The sequence below is a fragment of the Phyllostomus discolor genome, chromosome 2, assembly GCF_004126475.2.
Source record: "Phyllostomus discolor isolate MPI-MPIP mPhyDis1 chromosome 2, mPhyDis1.pri.v3, whole genome shotgun sequence".
NCBI classification, from domain to species: Eukaryota; Metazoa; Chordata; class Mammalia; order Chiroptera; family Phyllostomidae; genus Phyllostomus; species Phyllostomus discolor.
Genome location: NC_040904.2, coordinates 87564026 through 87591754, shown reverse-complemented (window position 1 = coordinate 87591754; position 27729 = coordinate 87564026). Strand labels below are relative to the sequence as shown.

Sequence of the window (27729 nt, the reverse complement as noted above, 5' to 3'; positions counted from 1 at the left end):
CTTTGCTTGGTAGGTACAAAAGTAGGTATTGCCAAGCACATAACACACAATGATCACCTATACAAATAAGACAAAGTTCAATAATTCACTGAACAGATATTCAGTAAGTGGTCAACAATACCATTAATTTACTAAATACATGTTTTAGAACCATCATAAATCCTTTCAAATTTTCCTTAAAGTTCTGTAAGATAACTATATTTATGCCATCATCCTAACTACCACAAAAATTTAAAGCTACAAATCTTAACCAAAAAAAGTTTGAGAACTTATGAGTTTCATTTCATGTTACCAGAGCAAATACTTTTGTGGCACTATTTCATTATAATATAAAGCAGCTTGTTTAGATCATTGTTACTTGACTAGCACTTATACATTTATAAAGAAAATAAGAATAGATTAACTTTTCAAACTAGTTTGAACATTATGAAATTTACCTAAAATATTCATTATTCCTAAGTCAAAATAAATACACTAACAGAGAAGTCGTATAATAGACCATAAGAGAAAATGGTTGGGTAAGAAGTTACTCAGCAAATCAATACAATTACTTTTCCTTCTGAAAATATAGCAGGAGTGTGGGGGATAAAGGAACTACATGTTACTTTCAGGTATAATAACTTTATCACACTTGTAATGAATAAAGATCATTTTGCAGGTATGCTAAAGGGCAAGGGCCAGCACAATGAGTAGCTTTCAAAATATTATGATAAAATATCTAATTCATATATTTTAAAATACTAAAACATTTAAAATTTTATTCTTGCATTAACATTATGATTATTATGGATTTTTTAGGAAGGTAAATTGTTTTTATGTTATTTAACTCAGAAGTCACTTTTCATAATGTAAAAGAAAAATTAATTGCAACTTTGGGTGTTTAGCCAAAGAAAATAAAAAGTAATTTGGAAAGATATATGCATCCCTATGCTCATTTTGGCATTATTTACAATAGCCAAGATATGGAGGCAACCTAGGTGCATTGATAGAAAAGAGGATAAAGAGGATGTGGTATACATGCACAATGAAATATTACACAGCAATAAAAAAGAATGAAATCTTGCTATCTGTGACAACATGGATGGATCTAGAGGGTATTATGCTAAATGAAATAAGTCAGGCAGAGAAAGATAAACACCATTTGGTTTCACTTATATGTGGAATCTAAAAACCAAACAACAGACTCATAGAAACAGAGACCAAAGGGAGTAGGTTATCAAGAGGGAGGGGGTGGGTAGATCAGTGAAAAGGGGAAGAGGAATATAGTCAATAACATTGTGATAAGTTTGCACAGTGACAGATGATTTCTGGAATTGATGGATGACCATATAGTAAAATATTAAAATGTTGAGTCACTATACTGAAAACCTGAAAATAATATAACAAATAAGATTGTATACCAACTATACTTAAAATCTTTTAAAAATCCAAGAGAACATGAGTTTCTTACAAAAATTATCTCATGTTGCATAAATGATTTTGTCACTTCCTAAAATGATTTGTCACAGAAGGCACTTGATAATGATTAATTTAATCATGTGGCCCTGTGTATCATGAAATCTAAAAAATCTGGGTTTTATTTAGTCAACAAAGTAAGCATATAACCAGTGTTCTGACAAAGGACTTTTAAAAAATATAGTCTTTAAGTTACCCATACTAATATTTCCAAAAATTATGACAACAGTAAATCTACAAATGTAATACATTTAAATACTTGTAATTTATGGGCAGGAGTAACTACAGAATGAATGTCACCTCAGCAAAGTTTATTAGAGTTAAGGAATCAAAATATGGAGGATCAGTGGCTCCCAGGTCTCAGATAGAGCTGATCTTCAGAGGGCCTAGTAAAGGTTGCTGATTCAAACAAAGACATGAGCCAGGAAGCCAGCAGGAAAGTTCTGAGAGGTTAGGTATTACATTGTGAGCAAAATGGTCAGTGCCCAGTGGGACCTAAAGAAAAGGTTAAAAATTACCTTGAGGCTTCATGTGTAATACCCCTACTAGAAACAATTAGCACCTTTGAACTACTGCAAACAAGCAGTCTCCTCTTTACAAACCAGCAACATTTCACCGCTGGTAATGGAAGAGATCACCATTCCAAACTCTTTGTTTGAATCCTGTATTTTACCATCATGTCACTGAGCTAAGTGAAAGGTCCAGTACAACTGTTGTTGTAACTACTTAATGCATCATCACTACCTACTGAGCGAGACTCAAACTCAACCAGAGAAGCACCAGACTATAAACAAAATAATGAATTTCCTGCTGAATATCCTACCAATGACCACTCCTTAAATAAGGAGGAGAAAGGTAACTATTGCTCCTTTTAAGAAAATCATTCAATTGACCAGCACAAAGATAGTGAATGCACTAGTTATCCTTCCACATGCACAGGGAACTGAACCTCTACAATCCTAGTTGCCCAAACAAACATCCTCAAGTCAGACAAGTTGCATTCTGAAACCTTCTCCTTCCAACTAAACACAAGGTACTATCTTCCATCACCGTTCTCACACAAAAATCAAGAGCTTTTATTTCCACTGAGCTGCTACTTAAGATTAATAAAACATTTGTTTTTCCTTTTGTTCTCATAACTTAAGTCCTCACTGACCATACTTTCTTCATCACAGATTGCCAATTTTTCGTACGTTAAAAATCCAATCAAACTGCACTTATATGGTATAACAAGGAACTGTTAGTGATGGATACAAGGGGTGGATGCTTAAAGTCATTCTGTATTCTATTACTGCACCCATCTAATTTAAGAAAGAATCTTTATAAAGGTCAGAAGTTTTTCTTCTTTAATCAGAACTCTAACAGACAGACTAAGTTTGAAAATATATTAAATTGGTTGGGCTGAGAAATGTATAATAGAATACAGAACCTTTTGCCAGTACATTGCAGAGGTACAGAAGTATCCATTACTATTCTTTCAATTTCATTTCTATTATGTTTATAAATTTAAAAATAAGGACTTCATAAATAACTAGCATTTTATATGTAAAGACTATATTTGTAATTTTCTTGATGTAATGTTTTAATATCTAAAGACATGTTTTCCTCAGACACAATTCTCCGTAGGGTCTCCACATAACAGCTGTGCAAGCTGTTCTGTGCCTAACCCTAGAGGGCGCCATTCACATCAGAGAGCCTAGATCTATACATTTATTATGACAATTTCTTGCCAAAATACAGAAAAATGTCTAACAAAATCAATATATTATGACAATTTTTCAACATTTGGAACTCAAGCATCTCAAGGAAGGGGTGCCTTCTTTCTAATATACACAAAGAGAAAAATAGGCTAGCAGCTGCTAGGACTACCTGGCTCTTTTTCCTCTAGAAGTAAGGATCCGGGGGACGGCCACCCCCACGTTAACTCCCAAAACCAGACCTCTGATAAGACATACCGGACTTCCTCTCTGAACTGCAGAGCAGAGGTTAATTTCTCTTGAATGAGACATAAAAACACCAACCTAGAAAACATCATCTAGGGTCTTAACTCACTAATGTTTAGTCCACCTACATTAGAGTGGATTCAGCCAGAGTTACAGGGTATGTAGTCACTATGTTTCACCACAGTAGTTTCTTAATAAGGCCACCATGAGGCGTCACAGCACACAAATCAGTTAAATCACTCTTTCACAAATAAAGCCATTAGGGTTTTACAAACTTCTTTCTCCTGATCAACAGCAATGAGCAGTTTATACTTTGATGGATAGAACACATTCTAACAGCCCTGGAAATTTTAAAGGACCTTTTACTTAAGATTAGGATAAATTGCTAAGAGACTGGGATAGTTTTTCCCAAAACCAGACTATAATAAACTTATGACATTTGATAAACTGGGATGCCATTTAACAATGTGGTATTGTTTTGCAAATTCTTCCTGTTTTCAGAGGACTCAGGGAGTTACACCAAAGCCATGTTTCAGTTTATTATCTGTTGGTTACAAAAATTATGCTAAACTACTAAATAAATGAAAAGTCAACTAGTAAGACAATAAAATGATTTCAAAGTTAATATGTATAATGTATTACATATAAGCTTTATTCTAACATTTTTAGCTCTTCAATCTTTTTAACTATTTATAAATAACAACATAAAAAGTCACATATTCCTGCTATGGAAATGGTGCCATCAGCTGACTAAAATGATTTTTATGTTATTTTGGAGTAAGCAGATTTCTATAGCAAAACACCAAACTAGAAGTCTTCCATATTGAGTTCTAGCTTTGCCATTCACATAGCCTGGGTCCAAGTTTCTTAATCTAGGCCTAGCTTTCTTCAAATTTAAAATGATGGATTATGCTACTCCAAGATCATCTACAATATCTGTTTTAGAGCTAAAATTCTATTTTCTTTGTTTGTTAAGTTAGATGAATTCCAAAACTATTTTCTTAGGATACAACACTAACTTTAACTTCAGAACTTTACCATATACTGAGAATGATCTAAGAAATAAAATTATTAATGAGCCAGAAAGCTGTACTTTAAACCCTCAACATTACAACTCACTAGAAGCAAGACAGACACATAGCACTATGAAGTGATACCATAAGAGGCAGGTAAGGAAGTGAGGGAGTAGGAGCCTGGCCTCCTTAGACAGAGTGAGCTGGAACAGAATGCCAGCTCCACTGTTTACCGGAAGGATAACCTTGGGCAAGTGGCTGAGCCTAAGACACAGCTCCCTCATCTAAAATGCAGAATATTCCTTCCTCACAGGCTGTTTCGAGGTAGAAAGAGAGGGACCACTGGATTCAGAGTTGACATAACTGCTCAAGACTAAGGATTTTAAGTTATCCTCATGACTTTTATTTTTCATGCCCCATCTTAAACGAAAAGCCAACCTAAAGAAAAGAAAGCTGACAGTTCCCAACTCCTTCCATCTTTATATGCCTTTTCCAATAAACACAGGCTCTAGCTCTTCTTCAAACTATAATCCTTTAAAAACTTTTTTAGCCATAACTATCTACATCATGCCCCAAAGTTGGTATAAATATTCAAGTACAAATTATAAAAATTAAGTTAAAGCGAAGGGAATCTATAGAAACAAATATTCTAGATAAGCTGCTTTTGAATCAGACTAATTTTTTAAAATAAAAACAAAGTTTCTGGAACTCTAACACAGTCAATCTTTTATCATTCTCCCACAGTAAAATAATTACTAACCTCTTTACTCTTGGGGTACTTTGAAATAAGATGCTAACACATAAAACTTTTCTACTATATAAAATATTAATTGAATAATTAATCCTGTAGTAATTTTTGGATAAATATCTTCTCTTTTTATAGTTGGCAGAGGTGATGTATTGAATTCTCTAACAAGCCTGTGAAAAGTTCCTTTTCCACAAAGTGCCAAATTAAATTGTCTTTTAAATTTAAAATGAAGAAAACTATAGCACATGCCCTCGTTTCTTTGAAAACACCAGTTAATATCAAATTATAATATGAATGTGTTCCAGAAATGGGTGTATCTCAAATATCTATATATCAGTTCATATTTTCCAATTATTTTTCATTATAATTTCAGAAATGTCTCACAGGAAAAAAAACAAAACGGCCCCAACAGATAATCTAAATCTCACTTAAGAATCCTAATACACACTTCGAAGTACTTCCTTGTCAGTGTGTGGTCCCTATACCTTTAATTTTCCATCGCAAGCTAAAGAAAGTTAAATCAAATGGACAGTCGTTCCACATGATCTGAGAACACTTATTTAAATACACAAATAAGAGTTAAGTACACCAGAAATTTAAGGCCCATTTCACTGATATTTTATATCCCACTGGGCATGAACAATTAAATTACCATATTGTCTATGCCACTGCTGTTCCAGGTATTTACAATAACTTACTTGGTTGAAAATAAGTAAGGAAAAAAACCCAAATCTTTGTTCAAATAAGATAAATTCTGCTCTGCACAGTGGGCAGCTCACTGGAGGAGGGCCAGGCTACTGGGTTCTGGTTTCATGGGAGCCACTGCAAACTCAATGACCTGGGTCAAGCCACTTAACAACATTGAGCCTATTTTCTCATCTGCAAAATGAAAATAATGACACCCTACTATCTACCTCACAGAGTGGTTTTAAAGAGCAAGTGAGAGGTCACTGAAATCACAGTGTTAAATCTAGATTGAAATAACAAGTATATGGTATGTTACTACTGTGCCTTTAAGGTTGACAGCCTTGCAACAAAGAAAGATTTGATGATTTGATAACTTAATGACGAGTCTGTGCTAAAGATGGAGGGCTCTCTGAAGAAATTTTTATCCAATGCTAGGAAATTTAAGCAGAATAAACTGTTTCTGTAAGGGCAAAGGGGAACTTCCTATATTCACTACGAGGCATCAGAAATGCAAATTAGAGCATAGTAATTTATTAACTCTGCAGATGTGAAACTGCTTCAAATAAACATGTCTAAATGAGACTGAACCACAAGAGGTGGTCAGAGGGTACCTGTCTTGACCAGTGTGGGAGAATCAAAAAAGGATGGATGCCTTATCTGGCCAACTTCTAAAGAGAGCTAATGCCGTAACTTCTCAGGAAGGAAATGTTTGCTCTCCCCAACTCTGACAACACTCAATAAAATGCACGACAGGTTTATGTCCACAAAATTAGAATTTGTGCCTTTTAAAGAGGAAGTCTGAATAAGAGAATTCCAAAAAGAGGAAAGAAAATACAAAGTGCCTTGTTTCATTTATGTGTAAATAAATCCAGTTCTATTTGTAATCTATGACATTGTTGTGATCCAAGGCATATTCCAGTTTTAGTGCTGGAGGAAGAAGGTATAGGATAATAGCATATAAGAAATAATTCTATTGTAAACTCCACTTTCTTCACTGATAATGTCAATAAAAATGTTAGTAACAACTTTTAAATAAACAACTGTAATTTAGCAGGTGTGGTCACCAGAGCCATCTTCTGTGCAGGCAACACTGCCAAGGCTTAAAAACATATCTGCATATGAGGTAATCCCAGAATCACTGGCTTTGCTTCAATCAGGGCAGGATTCATTTACAGGCCTCCATCTTGATACTGATCCATTCCGTACACACAAAGCCTCTTACACCCAGTAAACAGTATAAAACAGAGTAATTCAACAAAAATTAATCAGACACCTACCATACTATGTCTTAGACACTGTGGGTAAAAAGATGACTAAAATCCAGACCCTACTGCTTAAGATGTTTACATTGTCTGAGATCTGAGATTACCAAAGCCATTCCTCCAAGACATTCTTACTAACATTGTGCCCCTACTACCACCACACCATCACCACCACCAGCTGCTATAGCTTTCTACCTACCTATAGCTAGTCATATTCTGTCCCAGTTTAGGGGACCTCCTGGAACCTACCTTTTCACACCCATGGGTCTATGGCCAGATCCTTCAGGCTGAGCCACACACTATCTACACCCCTACTCAGTCAACTAATATGTATTGAGTCCCTACTATGTGGCAGCCACTTTTATAGGCATGAGAGATACAGCAATGAACAAACATTGTTTCCAGATCTCTCATGCTGAGCTGGCCTAATTCTGTCTATTCACTCAACAGTATCTACTGAACTCCTACCATGTTCTAGGAGCTAAAGATGCAACAGTGAGCAAAATGAGGTCCCTGATCTAATGCAACTTACCTAAATTTGGTGTAACACTACTCAATTTTTGCCTATTGTCTCCATAGTGGATTCTCGAACACTAAAACATAAATACGACATTAAGCCCCACTATAACCCAGATTTGGTGCCCTAGGGTAGGTAAGAAAATTAAAAGTTTTCCTTATATTCAATTTGTCTTTTTCATTTTTAAACTATTTATATTTTATTATGTACATAATATATTATTAGCTCAATATATCTAATTTATAAATAAATGTACATATATCAAAGATACATGCTCAAATTCTTTTACTGAGGATAGGACCACACTGTCTTTAATGACACATTTGGAAAACACAGATGCCACTGGCTTAGATGACACATTTGGAATGAACTGTCTGGCCCAGGTAGGGTTAACCTGGGCCTTCCATCAGGTTCATTTTCTCTCTGATAAATTCAAGTTAGCATTTTGCAACGATGCCTAAATACTAAATAATACAACCAAAGTTTAGGTCCATCCCAATATCCCCTCCCTAATGGTCTCCTATCACCACCCTATACTTACCATCCCTGTGTCCCATAGGTATAATAGCATCTTTATTTTCTATTCCACCTGTGGTATATGTGTGTCATTACTATACTAGATACATGCTGAAGCCACAGCCATTATCTTTTTATTCTGCAAGCCCCACAATTCCTAATCCAGCTTTATAATGGGTTGGCCAAAAAATCTGTTTTTCTTTTTTCCCCATAAGATGGCTCTAGAAACACTTAGTTGTCTTTAACTTCATTTGAAACAATTGTTAGATTGTATTGTGACAACTGTCATATCAGTGTGCATTTAAAAAATACATGAAAATTGGTGACTTTTTATGTAGCCATTTTAATACTGAAGATGGAAGAAAATATGCAACATTTTCAGCACATTATGCTTTATTTTTTCAAGAAAGGTACAAATGCAACTGAAACTCAAAAAAGATTTGTGGAGTATATGGAGAAGGTGCTATGACTGAATGTGTCAAAAGCGGTTTGTAAAATTTCGAGCTGGAGATTTCTCACTGGACGATGCTCCATGGTCAGGTAGACAAATTGAAGTTCATAATGATTAAATCAAGACATTAACTGACAACACTCAATGTCATACCACCCAGGAGATAGCCGACATACTCAAAATATCCAAATCAATAAAATAAAGAATGTATCTTTTATTTTATGGAAAAAACCACAGAGATTTTTTGGCCAACCCAATACATTTTGAGTATTCAGTAAATATATTTTGCATAAAATAAAGACAATTCAATATATAGAACTCAGAATTACCAAACAGATATGATAAAGGATGATCCTTTGCTTTATGAAAGATGGCTCTTCTTCATAAAACGATCGGGAGTGTATTTCTTTACACAGCTCCCTTATGTGTACTTTACATTGATTACTTAATACAGAAACCTGGGAATAGTAAAACTTCAATCTGTAAAATCAGAGCCACTGCTAATTGAAGATCATTCAGAAATACACACAAAGCATACTGAAATTAGATTTTGTTAATAATAATATATTAATTTTGAGAAACTAATTAAGTCAGAAATTTTCAAGAAAACATCTTTAATAAAGAACAGTACCAATCACCCTAATTCTTTAGACCTATATATTAGACTTAAGGCCATTTAGCTATATTCGAAAGATATGTCAAAAATACATGTATGGTAGCCCTGGCTGGTGTAGCTCAGTGGATTGAGCTCAGGCTGCAAACCAAAGTGTTGCAGGTTCGATTCCCAGTCAGGCCACATACCTGGGTTGCAGGCCACGGCCCCCAGAAACCGTACATTGATGTTTCTCTCTCTCTCTCTCTGTCTCTCTCTCTCCCTCCCTTCCCTCTCTAAAATAAATGAATGAATGAATAAAATTTTAAAAAAAAGAATTTTATATAAAAAAAATTACATGTATGGTCACATTTTAAAAAACAAAACAAAAGGAAATCCACTTCTTAACAACTGATTCATGATCACAGTTCCTTATGCAGTAAACTTATTACTATGTTTGAGACAAGTTCTCATATGTGTCACTGTATCCACATGTGATCAATCCCCTTACAAGCCCTTTCAAGCTTCTTTACAGAAACTTTTGTATGGATTTGTACTATTCATGCAAAGCTTGTATGCAAAAAAATTATTAAAATAAAACCCTGGTCTTACAACAAATCTGAACATGTTCTCTGGAACTTCTAAGAACAGGTAGCACCAAATGAGATGAGAACACGTGTCCATATACTTAGAAGTTCATTATCACCACAAGGACTGGTCAGTAATGGAATCTGAATAACTGTACTTCCATGATGTCAAACAGTCCCAAGACAAAGAGGGGAAGAAAGACTCACAAGTTATTACTCTGTGCCTCTGTTCCTTTTTGCTGCTTTAATATAATTAGGGTCATTATCGATGTTGTGAGCTTATGAAGAAATATTTTCCCAGATCAGCTTCTTTATGATTTTGCTTATTAATGTATTTGCTTGCTATCAAAAGCACCCATGGCTGGCATCTGGAACACTGAGCACCATGTTTCAGGAACAAAGTTTTCACCTAAACTGGGCTGATATCCAGAAAGGATCAGTCAAAAGAGGGCCACAGCCAAAACCAGTGAAAAGGCAGATATTCTGAGGTGTAATAAACCAAGTCATGATCAAAAGAAGCAATATTAAAGGTTTGATCAAGTTAAAGGGGTTCCAAAGACCAAAGGCCATATCACTAAGGCAACCAAACTCATGGGAGTCTCCAGACCACGGCTTACTAAGCCATGAGACAAAACACAGTTGTAAATACAGCTTGAAAACACCCTGGAAAACCTGAAAACTAATTAAAAATTATTCCCGATGCTTCCATCAATCTATAATCTCTTATGTAATACAGAAAAGTGCATGTTCACCTCTTTAGAATCTCATGTTGTGCTTTAACAGCTGGGCCAGTCTTATTAATATACTCCTAACTAGCATAATTTATCTAAGTGAAGGTAAGTACACTACAGTAGTTTATAACATTTTTATTGTCATGTGTTTGGACCCCCAGTTTGGAATCTAGTCCAAATTACCAAATCATGTTAAAGGCATACTGAATAGAATAATGATTTGGTATATGTGGAATATTCAAACATTTCCCCTCACTTCAAAAGTGTTGTCATTACAGATTATGACATTAACAGCAACAAATTAAAAAGGGAAAATAGATAAAAAAGAAGTGTAAAACACTTGACTGAACATAATTTTTTTAATCCTCACCCAAGGACATGCTTATTGATTTCAGAGAAAGAAGGGAGAGAGAGACAGAGAGAAACATCAATGTGGGAGGGAACCATCAATCAGTTGCCTCCCATACACACCCAGACCTGGGGATTGAACCCACAACCTAGGCACATGTTCCAACCTGGAATCAAACCTGCAAGCCCTTGGTGCATGGGACAATGTTCCAACCAACTGGGCCACCCAGCCAGGGCTGCAACATACTTTTAAAAATAAAAAGTCAGTGCCCTTTTAAATAGACCAAAAGCCACAGAGGTGCACTAATATTTAAATAAAAGCCAAATTAGGGTTAGAAATTTTTAATATCCACTCTAGTGCTTGGATCAAATTAGTTTTACAACCCTAATGACAATTAGGACACAGTGTCGCAGCAAGAAACTGCCCTCATCCCATTTAGTGTCAAGTTCCTATGCTGGAATTAGTCAGTTTTTCAGTGGTATTTACTCCAGTGGTATTTACTCAGTGATATTTTATGCTATATCTGTTAGGACAATTAGCATAGAATAACTTATATGATAGATATTTACATATAGTGGCCTTTTCCAGCTAGTAGAACACATTTGCTTTGGGGACAAGAGCTGTTTCATATTCATCTTTTTAATCTCAAAGTCTAAACCAGCATCAACACGCCATAGGCTCTCAATCCACAAAGACTGAATTAAATTGATCATTGTTTTTGCTACCTTAATCTCACCAACACTGAATCAAATTAGTTAATATGCAAAATATTCTTTGAACATGACCCAAGAAAGGTTGAAAAAATAGTGTCAGATGCCATACATTTATAATTCGGTTTACCATCCACTTGAATGAGAATAGCAAGCAAGTGGTTTATTGTGGGGGGATGAAACACAAGAAATGGAAACCTACCACCTTTGGTAAAGTATCAATCAGCTAAAACAACAGAAAAGCATACTTTTAATAAGACTACTGTCCACAAAAGCTACTTTGCAAAATTAGGAAAACACCCTATTTCCATGTTTTGTGGATAAGGGGAAAAGAAAGGCCACTAAAAATAGATGATAACATTTTGACCTTCCATATATGATTTACTCTCTGACTTTGCTGAATTTGCAAAAATAAAAGAATTTAACTTTAGATGAGCAGAACTCTTAGTATAAAAAAGCAACATATTATTTTGTATTTTCTAAGTGATTTGCTACTTGTACACAAATGTGTAATTTATAAAATCTCTTCTACTTACCAGAGCAGAAATAAATTTCTTAGGTAAAATAAATCAAACGTATCTGTACACCACTTCAAAACCCAGAAACTTTTGACTGACCCTATATTGACCCAATTCAAGCTTGATCATTAGACACCCTGAAGTGAAGTCTGTGAATCGGTTTCATTAATGTTTCCACTAGTAAGGAATTTCTTTTCAAAGTACATATTATAAAGCTATTCCATAATACTATCATGTTGTGTTGGTAAATTCTTTTAGTAAAATACAGGTCTGTCCGGGAAAAGTCCAGCCACTGTTAATACAATGAGAACAGTTTGTGCAACATCAATGTAAACTGGCAGCCAAAGAGAGTGGACTGGAATGCACATGTGTTAACAATGATGACTTCACTGTCCTCGTCGGTGGGGGTGGTAGACACCATTGAGTGCACATGTGTACTGTGTGGCCTTCATATTCAAAACGACAGAGAGAGTAGAATAAGAAATCTGCATCAAATTTTGTGTTAAGCTTGAACATTTCTCTGTGGAAACTTCAGAAGCTATGGGCAACTGGTGATTGGCAGCTTCATCACAACACACCCATCCATGCATCATGTCTCATGAAGTTTTTTGGCAAACCAATCACCCAGGTGACTTAGTTCCAGATTTGGTGCCCTACGACTTCTGCTTTTTCCCAAAACTAAAATCTACCTTTGAAAGAGAAGAGATTTGAGACTGTTGATGAGATTCAGGAAAATATGACAGGGGTAGCTAATGGCTATTGGGAGAACTGTGTGAGGTCCCCAAGTGCCTACTTGAAGGGGACTGAGGCGTCACTGTCCTATGTATAATGTTTCCTGTATTATATATCTTCTTCAATAAATGTCTTTTTTTTCCACATTATATGGCTGGATACCTTCTGGACAGGCCTCATATATTCATCATTTTAAGTCTAAAAAAGTACCAAAGTAAAAATATCATAGAATATGCAGCCAGAAAAACTTAACTCCTCATGAAAAAAATTATTTCCCATGATGTACAAGAGGAATTACTAAATAGTAAAACTAATAACTGTTGTTATTAGACATTTCTATACTATATATACCAACTAAAAAGAAAATTCACTAAATGTCAAATTTATAAACTAAGTTTTGGACTAGTTATTCTTTGCGACCTCACTGATAACTGGTCCTAGCTCAGAGACTTCCTTACTTCTCTCCCTTAAGAGTGACAGAGAGTAGAATTCCAGCCCTGTCACTTCAAAATGAAGATTTCTCTTTAGGGAGAAAGAAAAACTGGGGGCAATTCTTGGCTGGAAATTGCCCCAAACCTTTGATTTCTAACCTTTTGCAATGTGTTCCTAAAGGCAAATAAACAACAGAGAAAAACCCCTAAAGACTGGCACTACAGCTCGGCATACTTGTGTGACCTCTGACAAGTAACTAAACCGGAGACTTAATTTCCTCATCATTAAAATAGGGTTACCTCTCATCAGAAAGTTGTTGTGGAAAATAAAATAGTAAAAATAAAACTTGTGCTCCAGAAAGAGGCCCTCAGTCCAAATTAACTTCCTCCCCCTCCCCAAAGTAAAATAGTATTTGGGAAACTCTTCTGAAGACTGCTTTCAACTTTCCCTTAAATAAGTGAAACTACATAGTCAATGTAGCACCCTAAAACACAAAAATAACTGAATAAAAAGTTTACTTCAATTTACTTCATAAAAACAATACGTGACTTGACTTTACATAGCCCTGCTGATCACACCTCATAATCCCTTCCTAATTGACACTTTCACGCAGAGAATAAGGTGAAGTCCCAAATTCCTATATCAACTTTATTTTATGAGTAGTGATAAATACTAAAACATCTCAAAAACTAAAAACAAGTTTAAATCAAATAAGAGTAAAAAACAAAGTTCAACTCCATATTCTCAGTCTCAAACATTTATAGGCAGTGTCACAGATGCATATTAGTGAATATGACAAAAGGCAAACAGCGAAAAAGAGATTGGATAGGAAAGAAGGAGAGGGGAAGAAAGAAGGAAGAAGGGAGGAGAAAAAGGAAGGAAAGAAAAAATTTATGACTTCAGTAACTCAAAGGATTATCAAAGTTTGACAGCTGAATATAAAGAATTATTTTCTCATTTTGTTCCATGCTCCATCACATTCCCTTGCAGTCAATGAGAACTCTACTTGGGTGAGTTTTGAGAGGTGCACCAATAATGGAAAGACAACTCAGCAGTTTTTAATATTAAAAGAATCAGTATTGCTAATAAGACTCCCTCTGAATTCCTCAATCTGTGGCTTTCCTACAGTAGTCAATCAATAAATAATAACAGAAGAAAAGCTTTCTTTAGTCATTTGGTATCAGTCTATAGCAAATGAAAACTGGTTCAAGTCTAACTATAACAATAGATCATATTGGCTACTGCTTTATCCTTAATGAATGTCATAGACTTTTCTTCACATCAAACTTTTCATTTTTCTATGGTTTTATAGAAAATTAAAAGTACAAAAAAAGGCAAGATTTTAAATTTTCATAATGGTAGGTATCTTTATTTCAATAATTATAAAAATAAAGGTACCTCGCACCTCTATAAAAAATATAACACAAAAACATTCTCATCTGATAGTAGACTAAATCTGCAAAACCATTTTTGATTTTGACTTCTGATAGAATGTAAGAATTACACAAATGGCACTATAGTAAAGGAAATATAACCCCTTCGTGAAACCTCACAATAGTAACCAATATAGCAAACAAATTTAGCCTAAATTTTGTTCAGTTACATAAGAAACATTCAACATGGTAAGCATTTCAAATGTTATATAGATTTCAGTGTTTATGAATCTAATAAAAGTGACAATTATAAAAACAACAAAAAAGGAATCACAATGTCAAATGGATAGACAAGGTTCAACTAACAGGGGAGGGTGTGTGTGTATGTTGTGTGTGTTTGAGCTTTCCTTACCCAGGACAGGAGCCTTTCACTCTGCTCTACTTAGGAGGTATGGTACAAATGATATCAACTACCTAGGTACTACCATTTTGCTTATCTGACTTTATAACCTCTAATGCCTTCCACCCTTGTATTTGAAGGCACAGGGTTCCAACAGTTTTACTGAGTTAAAACTGTATTTTACTGAGTTAAAATACAGTTTTACTCAGTAAAAATACAGTTTTACTGAGTTAAGGTAACTTCAATGATTCACCAGCTTGCAATGAACTCAAAATGTTTAGTGATCAAAATTAGCAAAAGAATTTTCATTGAGTGAAATGGGTAGAAATACCAGATAATTTCACTCTGTGGACTAAGAAAATTAATATGGTAGGATCACAATCCCTTATGTGAAATTCTTAGGTCCAGGTATGCTTCAGATTTTTGTATGTTTTTAAAAAGTTAGAGAGATATTGTAATAATTATGTGTGGTCGGGGGGACCACTGTATAAAGTACAGAATTGCCTAACCACTATGCTTATACACATGAAACTATGCAGAATAATATTGAATATAAACTGATTAGAAAATAAAATTTTAAAACAAAGTCAGAGAGAGCACACAGCATATATTATATAACACTCCTACCTAGACCTAGGATAGACCACACAATCAAATATATTACTAATTCTATAGCAAAGTATGTGAATACTCTTTCTAAGTGAGCTATAAACTGTTATACACAGGCCCATGACAGCTTGGGTCAGGTTTAGCTTTTGTCACCAAATGAGTCTTGATTCAAAACTTTTAGAGGAAAAAAAAAACTTCCATTTTTTCAGAGATTTTCTTTTTTAGATAAAGGATCATGAATATATATCCAATACCACTACACATCAAAGTACAAAGACATTTTCAAAATATATAGAGCTAATTAATTTATTGGAGATGAAAAGGTACACCCAATTAAAATTTAGCAAAGTAAAATGATGTTCCTGGCAAATATAACCTTAAAAATTAGGAAATGCAATTACTTCACTTTAATTTATTCAAATAAGTGAAGTGTTCAGGCTACTTAAAAATAAATGTCTATGTTAGAGGTAATGAGTATTTGAGTAGGACAGTATTGTTTGAGAACTCTGACATTCCTTGCAGTTGTTTTCAATTCCTTTGCATTTGATCACATGTTGCACTTTCCCCAGTTTTCAGTTTTCACATTGTTTGAGATTTCAGGGATTTGGTGTATTTTCCATTCATTTTCTTCACTTGCCCCTCTTTTCTATTTAAGTGTCTATTTTGTGCAGTGTAATTTGTTATGCACTCTGGATGTAATGCTTTTCAATCTTCATGCCTTGACACAAGGATAAGATTTCATTGGTTGTAAAGAGTGCCCAAAGTAATTACTTAGAAACAGTTAAATTACCACAGTTTATAAAGGATTTCATGTGTATGTATTAGAATATTCAAGATTTTTGTTATGATAATACAATTCTCACTTATATTCCAATATTCTTAATAGGGAAAGAAGTGGCTTTATCATACTGTGAACTATGTATAAAAACCCACCACATAATTTATGTCTATAACCAGGGAAATCACAATGTCCCATGTGTAAACATCAGTAGTATGAGTCACAGTAGAAGCAAGTTTGAGGAGCGATGCTCTGTTTAAAACATTCCAAGATGTATCAGAGAGAGAGAGAATCCTCAACTAACCACTTCGAAATATGAAAAGAGCTAGCTGTTCTCCTGTCCGGTGCTTTATCTTCTTTAAGAGGTGGGAAAATCCTTCCCCAAACCCGAAAGAGCATGGTACTTAGTTGTGCAAGCCTCAGCTATTCTTTTTCTTCTTCTGGTTAATGTTAAAAACACACTAGGTTCATGATACCAGAGTTGAGAACCAGTGGTTTTCAATCTTTTTCATCTCATGGCACTCATAAACTAATTACTACAATTCTGTGGCACACCAAAAAATGTATTTTTTGCCAATCTGACCAAAAAAAGATATAATTTTGATTAATTCATACCAAACAGCTATTGTTGTGTTGGCTGTTGTCATTTTCTTTATTTGACAATCTAAAGGAAAAGAGGTCAGCGCCCCTGACTAAACAGTAAGGTATTGCACATTTGAAAATTATTGTGGCACACTGGTTGAAAATTGCTGTTTTAGAGAAAACAAAAATTAAAGGTACAGCTTTGGGAAATTTCAAACTTGGGAGTCAGGATGAAATGAGATGTATCTACAAAAACTAATGCTTATTTTGAGTGCTGTGGATAAGGGTCACTACAGACATTGTTGTCTTTGTAATTCTCATTCTGTGCATGGTAACTATTAATATGCCCTTTTGCACATACAATAAAGTCTATTCTGAAGTGACATGCTCAAAGTCTCTAAGCTTAGTAAGCAACAGGCAGCAGGAGTGAACCCAGGTTCTTTGGCTGGGAAGCCTCTGCTCCTTGTACTACACCTGATACTACAGTAATATCCACAGAGGACAATGAGGGTCCTCTCAGTACTGCAAAATACTGACTGAAATATAGCCATAGAATCTGGAAGTTGGAAGAGACCTCAGGAATCAATGAACTCCAACCCCACTTTCAGGGCATGACTCCCATTCAGTCTCAAGCCATCTTTCCCTTATACTACTTTCTCAAAATGCGTCAGAGGATCTGTGCCTGCTTTAGTGTTCCCTGCAGTATGAGTTGAAACACAGATTCCTGAGCCCTATACTGGACACACTGAATCAGAATACCTGGAGATGGGGCCCGAGGACCTTCAATTTTAGTATTAGTAAGCACTCTAGCCTGGTGTTTCTCAAACCATAAGTTACAAAAATCAATTTGGTGAATAACACCTTGTATTTTTTTAGTAAAATAGTTTGGAGCATATTAGATTTTTAGGATTAGGTAGAAATAGAACATATGAGAGGGCACTACTCTTAGTACTGCTTCAGAAAACTTTTCTTTCAGTGTTTATATGTGGATTGTGATATAAAAAGTATTTCTTTTCATATATCTCAGTAAAAAACATTGAAGAAATACAGCTGTTTTAGACAATTTTTGTCCTTGTTCTTATTTTACCTTGGAAATAAGTTATCAATCTTTTAATTAATTATCCTCTTTATGGAATAATTCATGGATAAAATCATTCTATGTCCTTATTAGGAGTTCACTTATTCCATTCCAGGAGCTTTTTTATTCCCTGATCTTTTCACCCAAGGGCCAAGTTTAGCTACATGGTTTAATTACTTAATCAGTATTTTGCAGTATTTTTTATTTTTCTAAGATTTCATAAAATTCAAATCATTCTCATTTTTACTTTGTGTTTTATACATCCTTCTGACTATCTGAAGTTATTTCACTATCTAGAGCCTTAAACTGACTCACATGTTTTAACTTATTTAGTTTACATTTTGGTAGGTGTGTCAATGCTTTGTGGTCTGTATTTAATCCTTTAAGTCTCTCATTCTCCTTAGTCTTCCACCTTCTATTTATATATACTTTTAGACAGAATTCTTTCCTGTCTTGCCTTACTTTGAATTTCCATTGTATAATTGATACTTACTTTAATTTTTACCTTATCATTTTCTTTGAAAGGTAAAAAATGAAAACCATCCCCATTAATACATGAGGATTTTCTGGGTATATCTTTACCATGTTAAAATGATGTCCTGGAGTTTCAAGGAACTGTAAGTGCTTTCTAAGGGCTAATATGAACACAAATAAATGTTGAGTGAAGCTGTACTCACAAAATGCTTTCCTCAGGTATGACTTAAAACACAGAAATCTCTACAATTCGACACTGTATGTGCTAACTATTTTTGAGATAGTACAAACCCACTGACTGAATGCGAGTCACAGAATTTTCAAACTGGAAGAACTTCCATTCAGTCTTTAGCCTTAGTCTTTACTTCCTTCAGAGCAATGTTTTTCAAAACGTAGCCTGAGGACCACCTGTGTGGGATTTACCTGGGGCACGGATTTACTTGAGACACATGATAAAAAGTGAAGCCATGAGATTACAATGTTCTCATAACTGGGGTTTGTTTTCATTTCATAGTGAGAGAAAGTAAGCTGACTGAAAATACTGGATACCATTCAGACCTATTTTTAAAAGGTGCCCTTAAAGATGAAATTTTTAAAAATGAGATGGACTTCAAATGACAAAGTCAAGGAAAGTGTGGTTGTAAATTAAGGACCTCCTTAAGTTAAATCTTAAAATACAGGTATGTCACACTAGTGGTGATACAGTATGCAAAAATCAATTGCCTAAATTTAGTAATTTAGAAGAGGTAATATCACAATTTTAAACATTTTTGCACTTTTGTAAAACAATATTAATTTCAGGATTTCCCTTACTACAGCAAAAACAAGCATGTCTATATAAGGCTATTTTCTATTTTCCAAAAGATTTTTTAATAGGGTTGAGATGTGAAGTCTTTATTATTTCTCTAATACTAAAGTAATTGATATGTTGGGAAGATCTGCAAAAATATGGCTCTCACTTTACTCATGTTCTTTATGAAATGTAGGAAAACGTAAACTTCAAGTATGTTAGCTGTTGATTCATTTAAAATTGTTTGTAATTTTACTGAAAAATATGGTTAAATACTTTAACTGCCAAGTTAGATTTTTATGAGTTGTACCACCTTTAGACTGCTGTTTCTTCTTTCTTTACTACATAAAAAAAAAACAACCTTATCAATCACAGTTACTTACAATACAAACAAACCATAATTATTACATGTTCATCCTAGCTTTCACTCAAATGTCTAAACAAATCTGTTTCAATACAGTCAGTATAAAGATCAGGTCTATAAGGTCAAAGGTGGAATACACTTTTCAGGTTGCATAGCAGAGCTTTACATATGTTAATAGCAGAGCTATCTCACAAACTCTTAAACCTGGAACTATTTTTTTTAATTGGGACACAAAGATCAAGATGGATTTATTTTTTAAAAGTATAAAAAGTGCAAATTTTTGTTAATATGTAAGTCTGTAGTGAAAGATTCTTTCCAAAACTGCCATAGTACCTCCAAACATATAGCACTGAAAAACAACATAGATGAACTTCCTTTTCAATAGTGAGCATTAAAAATGAAATGTAGCCCTGGCCAAATGACACCATTGGTTGGAGCGTCATCCCCAAAAGGTTGCAGGTTTGACACCAGGCCAGGGCACATACCTAGGTTGTATGTTCCATCCCCAATGTAGGGGCACATACGGAGTTCTCTCTCTCTTTATCTTTCCCTCCCTTCCTCCCTCTCTAAAATCAGTAAGTATGTTCTCAAGTGAGGATTTAAAAAAGTAAAATGCAACTTAAGGCTTCAGTTTCAGAACTTCATAGAGATATGCAGAATACTAAAATGTGAAGTTTGGAAACACTTGGCAATGTAGAAGCAAAACCTTCAGCTAAATTCTTACTTTGTTAATTAAACCTCAAATCTCATAAATACATTTTAGATGCAGATAACTAGTTGTTAGAATGATTTTTTATATCCCTAATACAAGTTGCACTATAAAAACTACTCTGACTTCAAAGACCAAGACCATTCTTAAAAATATTGTTTTAGCCCTGGCTGGTGTGGCTCAGTGGATTGAGCACTGGACTGAGAAGCAAAGGGTCACAGGTTCAATTCTCAGTCAGGGCACATGCCTAGGTTGCAGGCCAGGTCCACAGTAGTAGGTGCGGGAGAAGCCACCATACATTGATGTTTCTCTCCTCCTCTTTCTCCCTCCCTTCACCTCTCTCTAAAAATAAATAAATAAAGTCTTTAAAAAATTACTGTTTTAATGAAGCAGTTATTTGATATCTCAAAGAAATACAAGATATCATCAAACAACTTTTATTCTGGAAAGTACAGATTATCATTTTAAATTCTGAATTAGTCAAATATATTTCCATAGGGAAAGAACCAACATAAAAAGTTTGCTCCAGTGAACAAAATAATGTGCCTCACATATATAAATGTGGTGCTCTTTAGTAATCAGAAATGCACTTTGAAAACTCTTGCCATATGTTCAAAAATAAAGAACTCTTCCAAACAAGCTTAAAAAAATCAAAGACATTAAATCCACATATTTTGGCATGCACTAATTTCATCTTATAGAACCATCGCGTTCTGACCACTCCAATCAGCCTGTTACGTATGTGAAGTATTAGGAAGTTCTCAAAACTATCTGAAATGTGATATTTATATTCCACTAAAGATGTTGAACACAAGAGTTTATATTATATCTCATCTAAGCCTCAGCAATATCAAAGGATATTTTGCTACTGTGTGAAAACTACCAGAAAGGCGTGGTCTTCAAACCCAATTCCTCTTAATATGAAGACAGCTTTTTAGTACACACACAATATCTCAGCAAGCCAAGAAACAATAAAGGTAAGTTCCCTTTTCTTTTCTTGTATGGAAAACTGAGTCCAAGTCCATTTTCATTCACAAAATACAATCTCCACCTTCACTATGGTAGTATTACAAAGCACCATAGCTGATTTATACAGTTTAGTATAACCAGTTTTCTTAACATATCAGCAACTTAAGAGCTCCTCAGAAGTTCCTTAACAATGGCAGGGCAAAATTACAAGTTGGTTTTCTACACTTTGGGCTCACCATGATGCTTCCAAATGCTCTATAAACCCTCAGTTTTCACCTAAACCATTACTTCTCACAAAGTTTTCAGGCACTCGTTGTCCCACACATTATTTCACCAGTTTTTCCATTTGGGAGGCATATATCTGAAAAAAGCACTTAATGACTTTCAAAGTCACTGTTACAGCTGTTAAAATGTACCCAATTTCTCCAATTACATAAACTTAGAAGAAAATTGTGATCAATTTGGTCAGTAATTTGCCTTTACAATCAAGCTGGTTGGTATGCTAAATGCTAGATTCACTACACTGCCCAGTTCACCCTTCCCCACCACAAAAGTAACTGTCACAAACAACACAAGTTACCCAAGAAAGAGGCCTAGGAAAAGAGTGAGCAAATGTCAGTCACTATAATTAGATAGACCTTCTGTACAATGCTTCCTTGGGTTTTTAATAATTCTCTCCACTCATAGGCTGCAATCTTTCTACAATACTACCTAGCATTAACTATCCTAGGCCTTCAAGTCATTATCAATTAAAATGCCTATTTGAAAATAAGGTTTCAAATAACACTTGGAGACAAACATGATATGAACACTTAAACTATCTTAAAATAAGAGTAATGACAGTTGAAATCTAAATACTAAGAATCCTAATGTAGTTTCTGTTGTTGAAGTCTCAGTGAAACAAGCTTTCTGGGGTGCTGCAACCCCAGTAAAGCATCTTCTTTTGTAAATAGTAATGACCCTTATGTCATCACTAATAGCCATCCAGGTTTCCTGAATGAAGAGTTTGCATACTTACCCAGGAAGGCAAATGGAAAGTACACAAGGAGGAGATGAACTGCGGCAAAGCCTTTGTCATATGATAGTGACCTATAAAGTATCAAATAAAGGTACATCATCAGTATGGTTGAGCTTTACAAGAGTCCCAACTCCTGCAACATCTATGAAGAACCCCGAAACCCAGGAGTCCATCTCCCACCAACCGCTCCTCTCTTTCCACCCCATGAGCAAACTGTGGGGCAATAAAGGCAAAGTAGCTCTCTGTGTGAGATGGCAGAGGCTAAGGATAGCCCAGCTGGCATTCCAAGGTGTCTCAAGCACCCTCTCTCCCAACTCCCCTCATGTACAAAGCAGAAAGTTGATCCATTCTGCAAACCCAAAACCCACACCGCAATCATTCATCAACTTGCACAAGTGATTACCGCCCCCAGGACAAATACACCAGTAACCAAATCATAGCAATCGATTGGCAGCTGAACCTTAGAGGTGTCCAGGAGTCGGCCAGAGTTAGCAGGGCGATGGCAGTGGGTCCAGGTAGCACAGCCCTCAGCCCTGGCAGACCTGGGCTGCCACTGCCTTCACCCAAACACCCGGCTCCGGTCACAATCCCGAGACTGGAGGTTGGAACCGAGCAAAGAAACACATCAGCCAGAGCCCCGGGCGGCAAGTGCAGGGCCACCAGGTCTTCGAGTTCGGGGTGGGGGTAGCTAGGAAAGGGAGAGGGAAGAAGGGAGCAAGAGATCCCACCCTGGCTTTGTTGCTGGTCACCATCAAGTTTGCATCTTAGTACAAAATGTCGATCTTAAGGGCTGACAAGACAGAGGCAAAGGGAGAAAGAGAAAGGGAATAGAGTCCATCTTGCTTTGGGGAAGAGGGGAGAGAAAAAAAATTAAGTGCAAATCCCCCACTCCGGTCGTAAAAGTCTGCCAAACACCTTTCATAACGGAGGAGCAACGAGTGGGGTGTCCCTGTACCCGTGGCCGCTCGAACTGGCGGCAGTCTGAGCAGAAAAAGCCTCCCTCTCCTCCTCTTCCTCCTCCTTCCCCTCCTCCTCCTCCCTCTCCTCCTCCCGCGGGCCCCGGCGAAGATCCCGCCGCCACCGCCGCTGCCTCGGCTGCCCCCCGGGGAGGCACCGCCGCCTGGCCCGGCGCTGCCATTCCGGGCTTGGACCGCGCGGTGCGCGTGGGGCCGGGCGCCGGATGGCCGCGCGGGGACGTCCGCGCCAGGGACCCCCGCACCCCTTTGCCGCGGGCTGGCTACAGAAGTCGCGCGAGCAGAGGTGGTGGCGGCGCGCAGAACAGGGGGCGCGCGTGAGATTCCCCACGCCGCGAGTGGGCAACCCCAAGAGATGGCGAAGAACGCCCCTCCCTGCGCGGGGAAAGTACCCTAGTCCCCCTCAGCCCGGCGTCCGCGAACTGGAGACGAGAACTGGACGTGTCATTAGCAGGACAGGCAATGGTTTCAAAGCCCCAGGCCAATGATCATTAGCTGAGGCTGAGCTCGTTCGGTCCCCATCCCCCACCACCTCCACCCACCTTCCCCTTCGTACCCCCCCACCTCCACCCCACCTCGAGAAACTTTTCAACAAGATCCACCTGGACTAATTTGTCCTCAGACAGTTAAAATATTGACTAGACCCTACACACCGGTAGGGAAGGGGAAGGCACGCTTTATTTTCCTTTCTACAGAAAGGAAAGCAAAAAATAGCTTCTCTCTCCGTCTCTCCCTCTCCCCCCCCCCCCCACTCTGTCGTACATGTTGTGTCTTAGCTTTTTGCATCGTTTCGTTTTACCTTCCTCATTTAGCAGAAATGATCGCGAATATTTCACACATTAACGTGTTCCAGATTCTTGGATCCAGGGTCCTTGTAAATTACAGGACTCCGGTTTGGTCTGTTACGTTAAGTTTCATACAATACCAAAAAAAAATTAAAAAATAATAATACATTTCTGAGGGTGAGCGAGCGAGACGAGGTGGAGGAGGAAAAGAAACCTCGAGTCTGATTTCTGTAATTTACTAGCGACCCGGATCGCGGCAAATAACAGTGTAACACGAGTGTGGCCTGAGAGGGCTGGGGAGCTCTTTCTAGAGGCATCGACCCCATCCCCGGATAAAAGATCTGCAAGTTTTCTGTCATCGCGACCATGCAATGCCATAACTTACCTTCAGAAATAAGACTTTAAACAGCCAAGGCCTTCCTCCTCCCCGCCACCACCACCCCCAGCCTTGATCTCTCCACCTTAAACTTATTGACACAACATAATCCCACATTCAAGCAAAATCCTGACACAGCCACCCTCTTCGTCTTCCCCCCTCCTCTCTTCCCTCCGGTTCGTTCTCTCTCTCTCTCTCTCTCTCCCTCTCTCTCTCTCTCTCTCTCCCCTTCCCCCCCCCGCCCCCCCCTCGGCGTTCCCTCCCTCTTCTCTCTCCCCTTCTGCCTCGCTCTCTTCCCTCTCCCCCTATTCTTCCTCCCGGCTACTCTGGCACTAAAACAGCACTTTCTCTACTCGCCGCGCAATTGGTGAGGGGTGGGGGGTGAGAGGGCAGCGACCCGCGGGGCCGGAACACCCAAATCCCAACTCTCCAGATGAACGAGCAACTGGGCTGCTGTTCCCGGTCACCGACGCACACGAAACGTTCCATAAATCCACTGAGGGCAGGCTCCTCGTACCTTCCTCCCTTGCCCCTGCTCCCCAGGCCCCACCTCCCCAGCAGCCGAGACCAAGCTGGAATCCACGTACTTTCGCCGCGATGAAGTTTGGGGCTCCCCGGGCGGCCACGAGCCGCCCGCCGGCGTGAGGGCTCTGTTGTTGTTTTCCTCCGGCTGCTCCTGCCAGCGCCCCGGCTCCCGTGCCCCTCTCGGGCAGCGCTGCCTGTGTGCCGAGAGGTGCTGGTTGCAAACGCAGCCTGGCACCGGCTGGCCTACTACTCCCCAGCCCGGCCCCCAGCCTCCCGCCCGCAGGGCACTGCCTCCGCGCCCCGCGCCCCCCGCCCCCCGCCGGCGCGGCCGCTGCGACCCTCGCCCCCGACCTCTCCCGACCCAAAGTTTTGGCAGAAGGGGAAAGTGCCCGGGAGCGGGCCGGCTGGCGGCTGCTCCCGACGCGCGGGGTTCCCTCCGTCTTCCTCAAGTCCACCCTACCGGCTGCCGCCGCCGCCGCCGCCGCTGCTCCTGCCGCGGAGTCCTTGGGGCTGCAGCCCGGCGGGTCGCAAGTGAGTAGGAAAACAGAAAGTGCGGGGAGAGCGCCCAGGAGGGATGAGGGGCGCTTACCTCGCGGGCTTGCCCACCGTGAGGGTGTCTGTGTGGCTCGCCCTCCGCGGCCAGTCAGGGGTTCTCTATGGGAAAGTGGAGAGGAGCTCGCGGAGCCGCTCTGCCTCCGCTTCACTGTACACTGCTCCACATACAGTACATGCAACCCGGAGAGACTGAAAACACTCATTTTATATAAGGCAGCCTGCCATTGGCCCGCGCCCTGACAGACAGGCCGCGCGGCCAAACAGAAGGCCCGTTACACCCAAACACTCGCACACATACACACATTTCACAGAGACACACAAAGATCATCACATTTTCTATTTTCTAATGTTCGGGACCTGTAGACAGTAGGAGAGGACAGGTAGAGAGGCCCAGCAGAGTGAGGTAAAGGCGAAAAACCCTGTGTGCACCAAATTGCAAGGCTTGAAACTGGTGTCCTTTTGACTTGGGAGGGTGATAGTAATAAACTACAACTCCAGTGGATATGGAAGTGAGGGTTTTTTTAAATCGATGCCCCAAGGAAGAGGCATGCATTGTGTTGTGATTTCACAGCCTGACCTGGCTGATAAGTGGCCAAGTAAGGCTTTTATCAGCTTGAACTTCTTTTGTCAGTGAGTTAGGTATTACATAGGCCAAAAAAGTGCAAGATACCGTAAGTTTATTAGGACTATAGTGCATTGAGGTTGTTAATGCTTCATTCGTAGGTAAATTCGGGAAAATCAATATAAAGATACACAAAATCAAAGATAAACATTTTGCTGAAATAGCCAATCTACTTTTAGCTGGTCTGAGGACCAGTCGCTTGTGTGGGCATACAAACAGCACTTAAGGTAGAATAAGTAATGGAAGATTGTCTATGGCCCTTTCTTTTAAAAATAGACCTTTTGAGTGAATATATGCAAGATTTATATTTTGCATACTATGTATATATTGACTTTACATATTTCACATCTTATATGAACATCACATGTTGGGTGACGTTTGGAGATGGTGAACCCAAGGAATTCTTTCTGATTTATTTTTTCTATAATGCATCTTTGGCAGATTATATTCAACAGTTCTATATAAAAAAGTCAACAGGTTGCTGCGGGGGAAAGCCATAGCTGGGAATTAAGAGGAGTAAATTCTAGACCCAACTCTTGAACTAGTTGAAACAATTTTGAGCAACTAACTTGGCAATGTTAAAGTTCAGAATTAGTTTTAGGTGTCGTTTTCCTTTTTTTCTTTTAAAATTAAAATAAGAAGCTTTCCCCAGGTGATTTTCCTTAAATGTTTATTCATCATCTACTATATACCAGGCATAATCATAGGCTCTAAATGTTTTCTTAAAATTCCTTCTGATTTAAGAATATCTGGATTATTCTTAAACACAAACATTTAAAGATTAAATAAATACTATAATTGTATAATCTAGATGCATAGCTTTAAATCTTAAAGAAAAGCTGAATAAGAGAACTTACTTCAAATCCCCTTTTATTTCCTTGATGCCATCTTACAGTATTCCTCTCATATCCATAAAGTTATCAAATGAGATGGGGGTGGGGGAAAGAGAAAGGGAGAGAGAAGTAGACACTGAGAAAACTTAACTTTATGAAGTTTAGAAAACAAATAGTGGTAGTTAGAAAGGTGATGTTTTAATTATTTGTAATAAATATAACTTTAAAAGGGAAAATATTTAAAATGGCACTTTAAACTGATACTATTAAAGATTGTATTTAGTAACACTGCATTTAGTTGACTGAAGGAACAAAGTGTTCTTTATCTACACTACATTGCTGTGAAGTCAGTTCTAAGTATTATTATCTCTATTTTATCTATAAGAGAAATGAGACAGAGACAAATTATATAACCTGCTCGATATTACACAAAATACCAGTGAAGAAGTAACTTAAACCCAGTACTGGACTCTTCCTACCCAGCACAGGTTTTGAGTAACTTGACAGTTCTTCCTTCAAAATGACAAACTTTAGGGTGCAGAGACAGATGGAGGAGAAACCAGAAAAAAACTTTCTCAGGATTTCACTGTGCTGTTTTTTGAAGAGGAAAATAATCAACACAAGATGCGGCTATATGTAATTGCTAAGCGAACTGTGGTAAATTATTTGCCA

General features: G+C 37.7%; 1 protein-coding gene across 14 annotated transcripts in view; it reads right to left on the bottom strand.

Annotated features, from left to right (window-relative positions):
- Nucleotides 1–25780, bottom strand: part of BBX (BBX high mobility group box domain containing) — a 263476-nt gene extending 237696 nt beyond the window's left edge. For 9 of the 14 annotated variants that reach the window (XM_028504979.2, XM_028504976.2, XM_036018040.1 and 6 more), the window contains exons 1-2: nt 25637–25780; nt 22388–22458 (exon numbers count right to left, since the gene is read on the bottom strand). Coding sequence is in view for 10 of the 14 variants with exons in the window: in XM_036018040.1 (XP_035873933.1) it covers nt 22388–22447 (60 nt within the window). In the remaining 4 variants the exon portion in view is untranslated. The other 5 variants (XM_036018045.1, XM_036018041.1, XM_036018042.1 and 2 more) reach the window with 4 other exon arrangements.
- Nucleotides 25781–27729: the final 1949 nt, after the last annotated feature.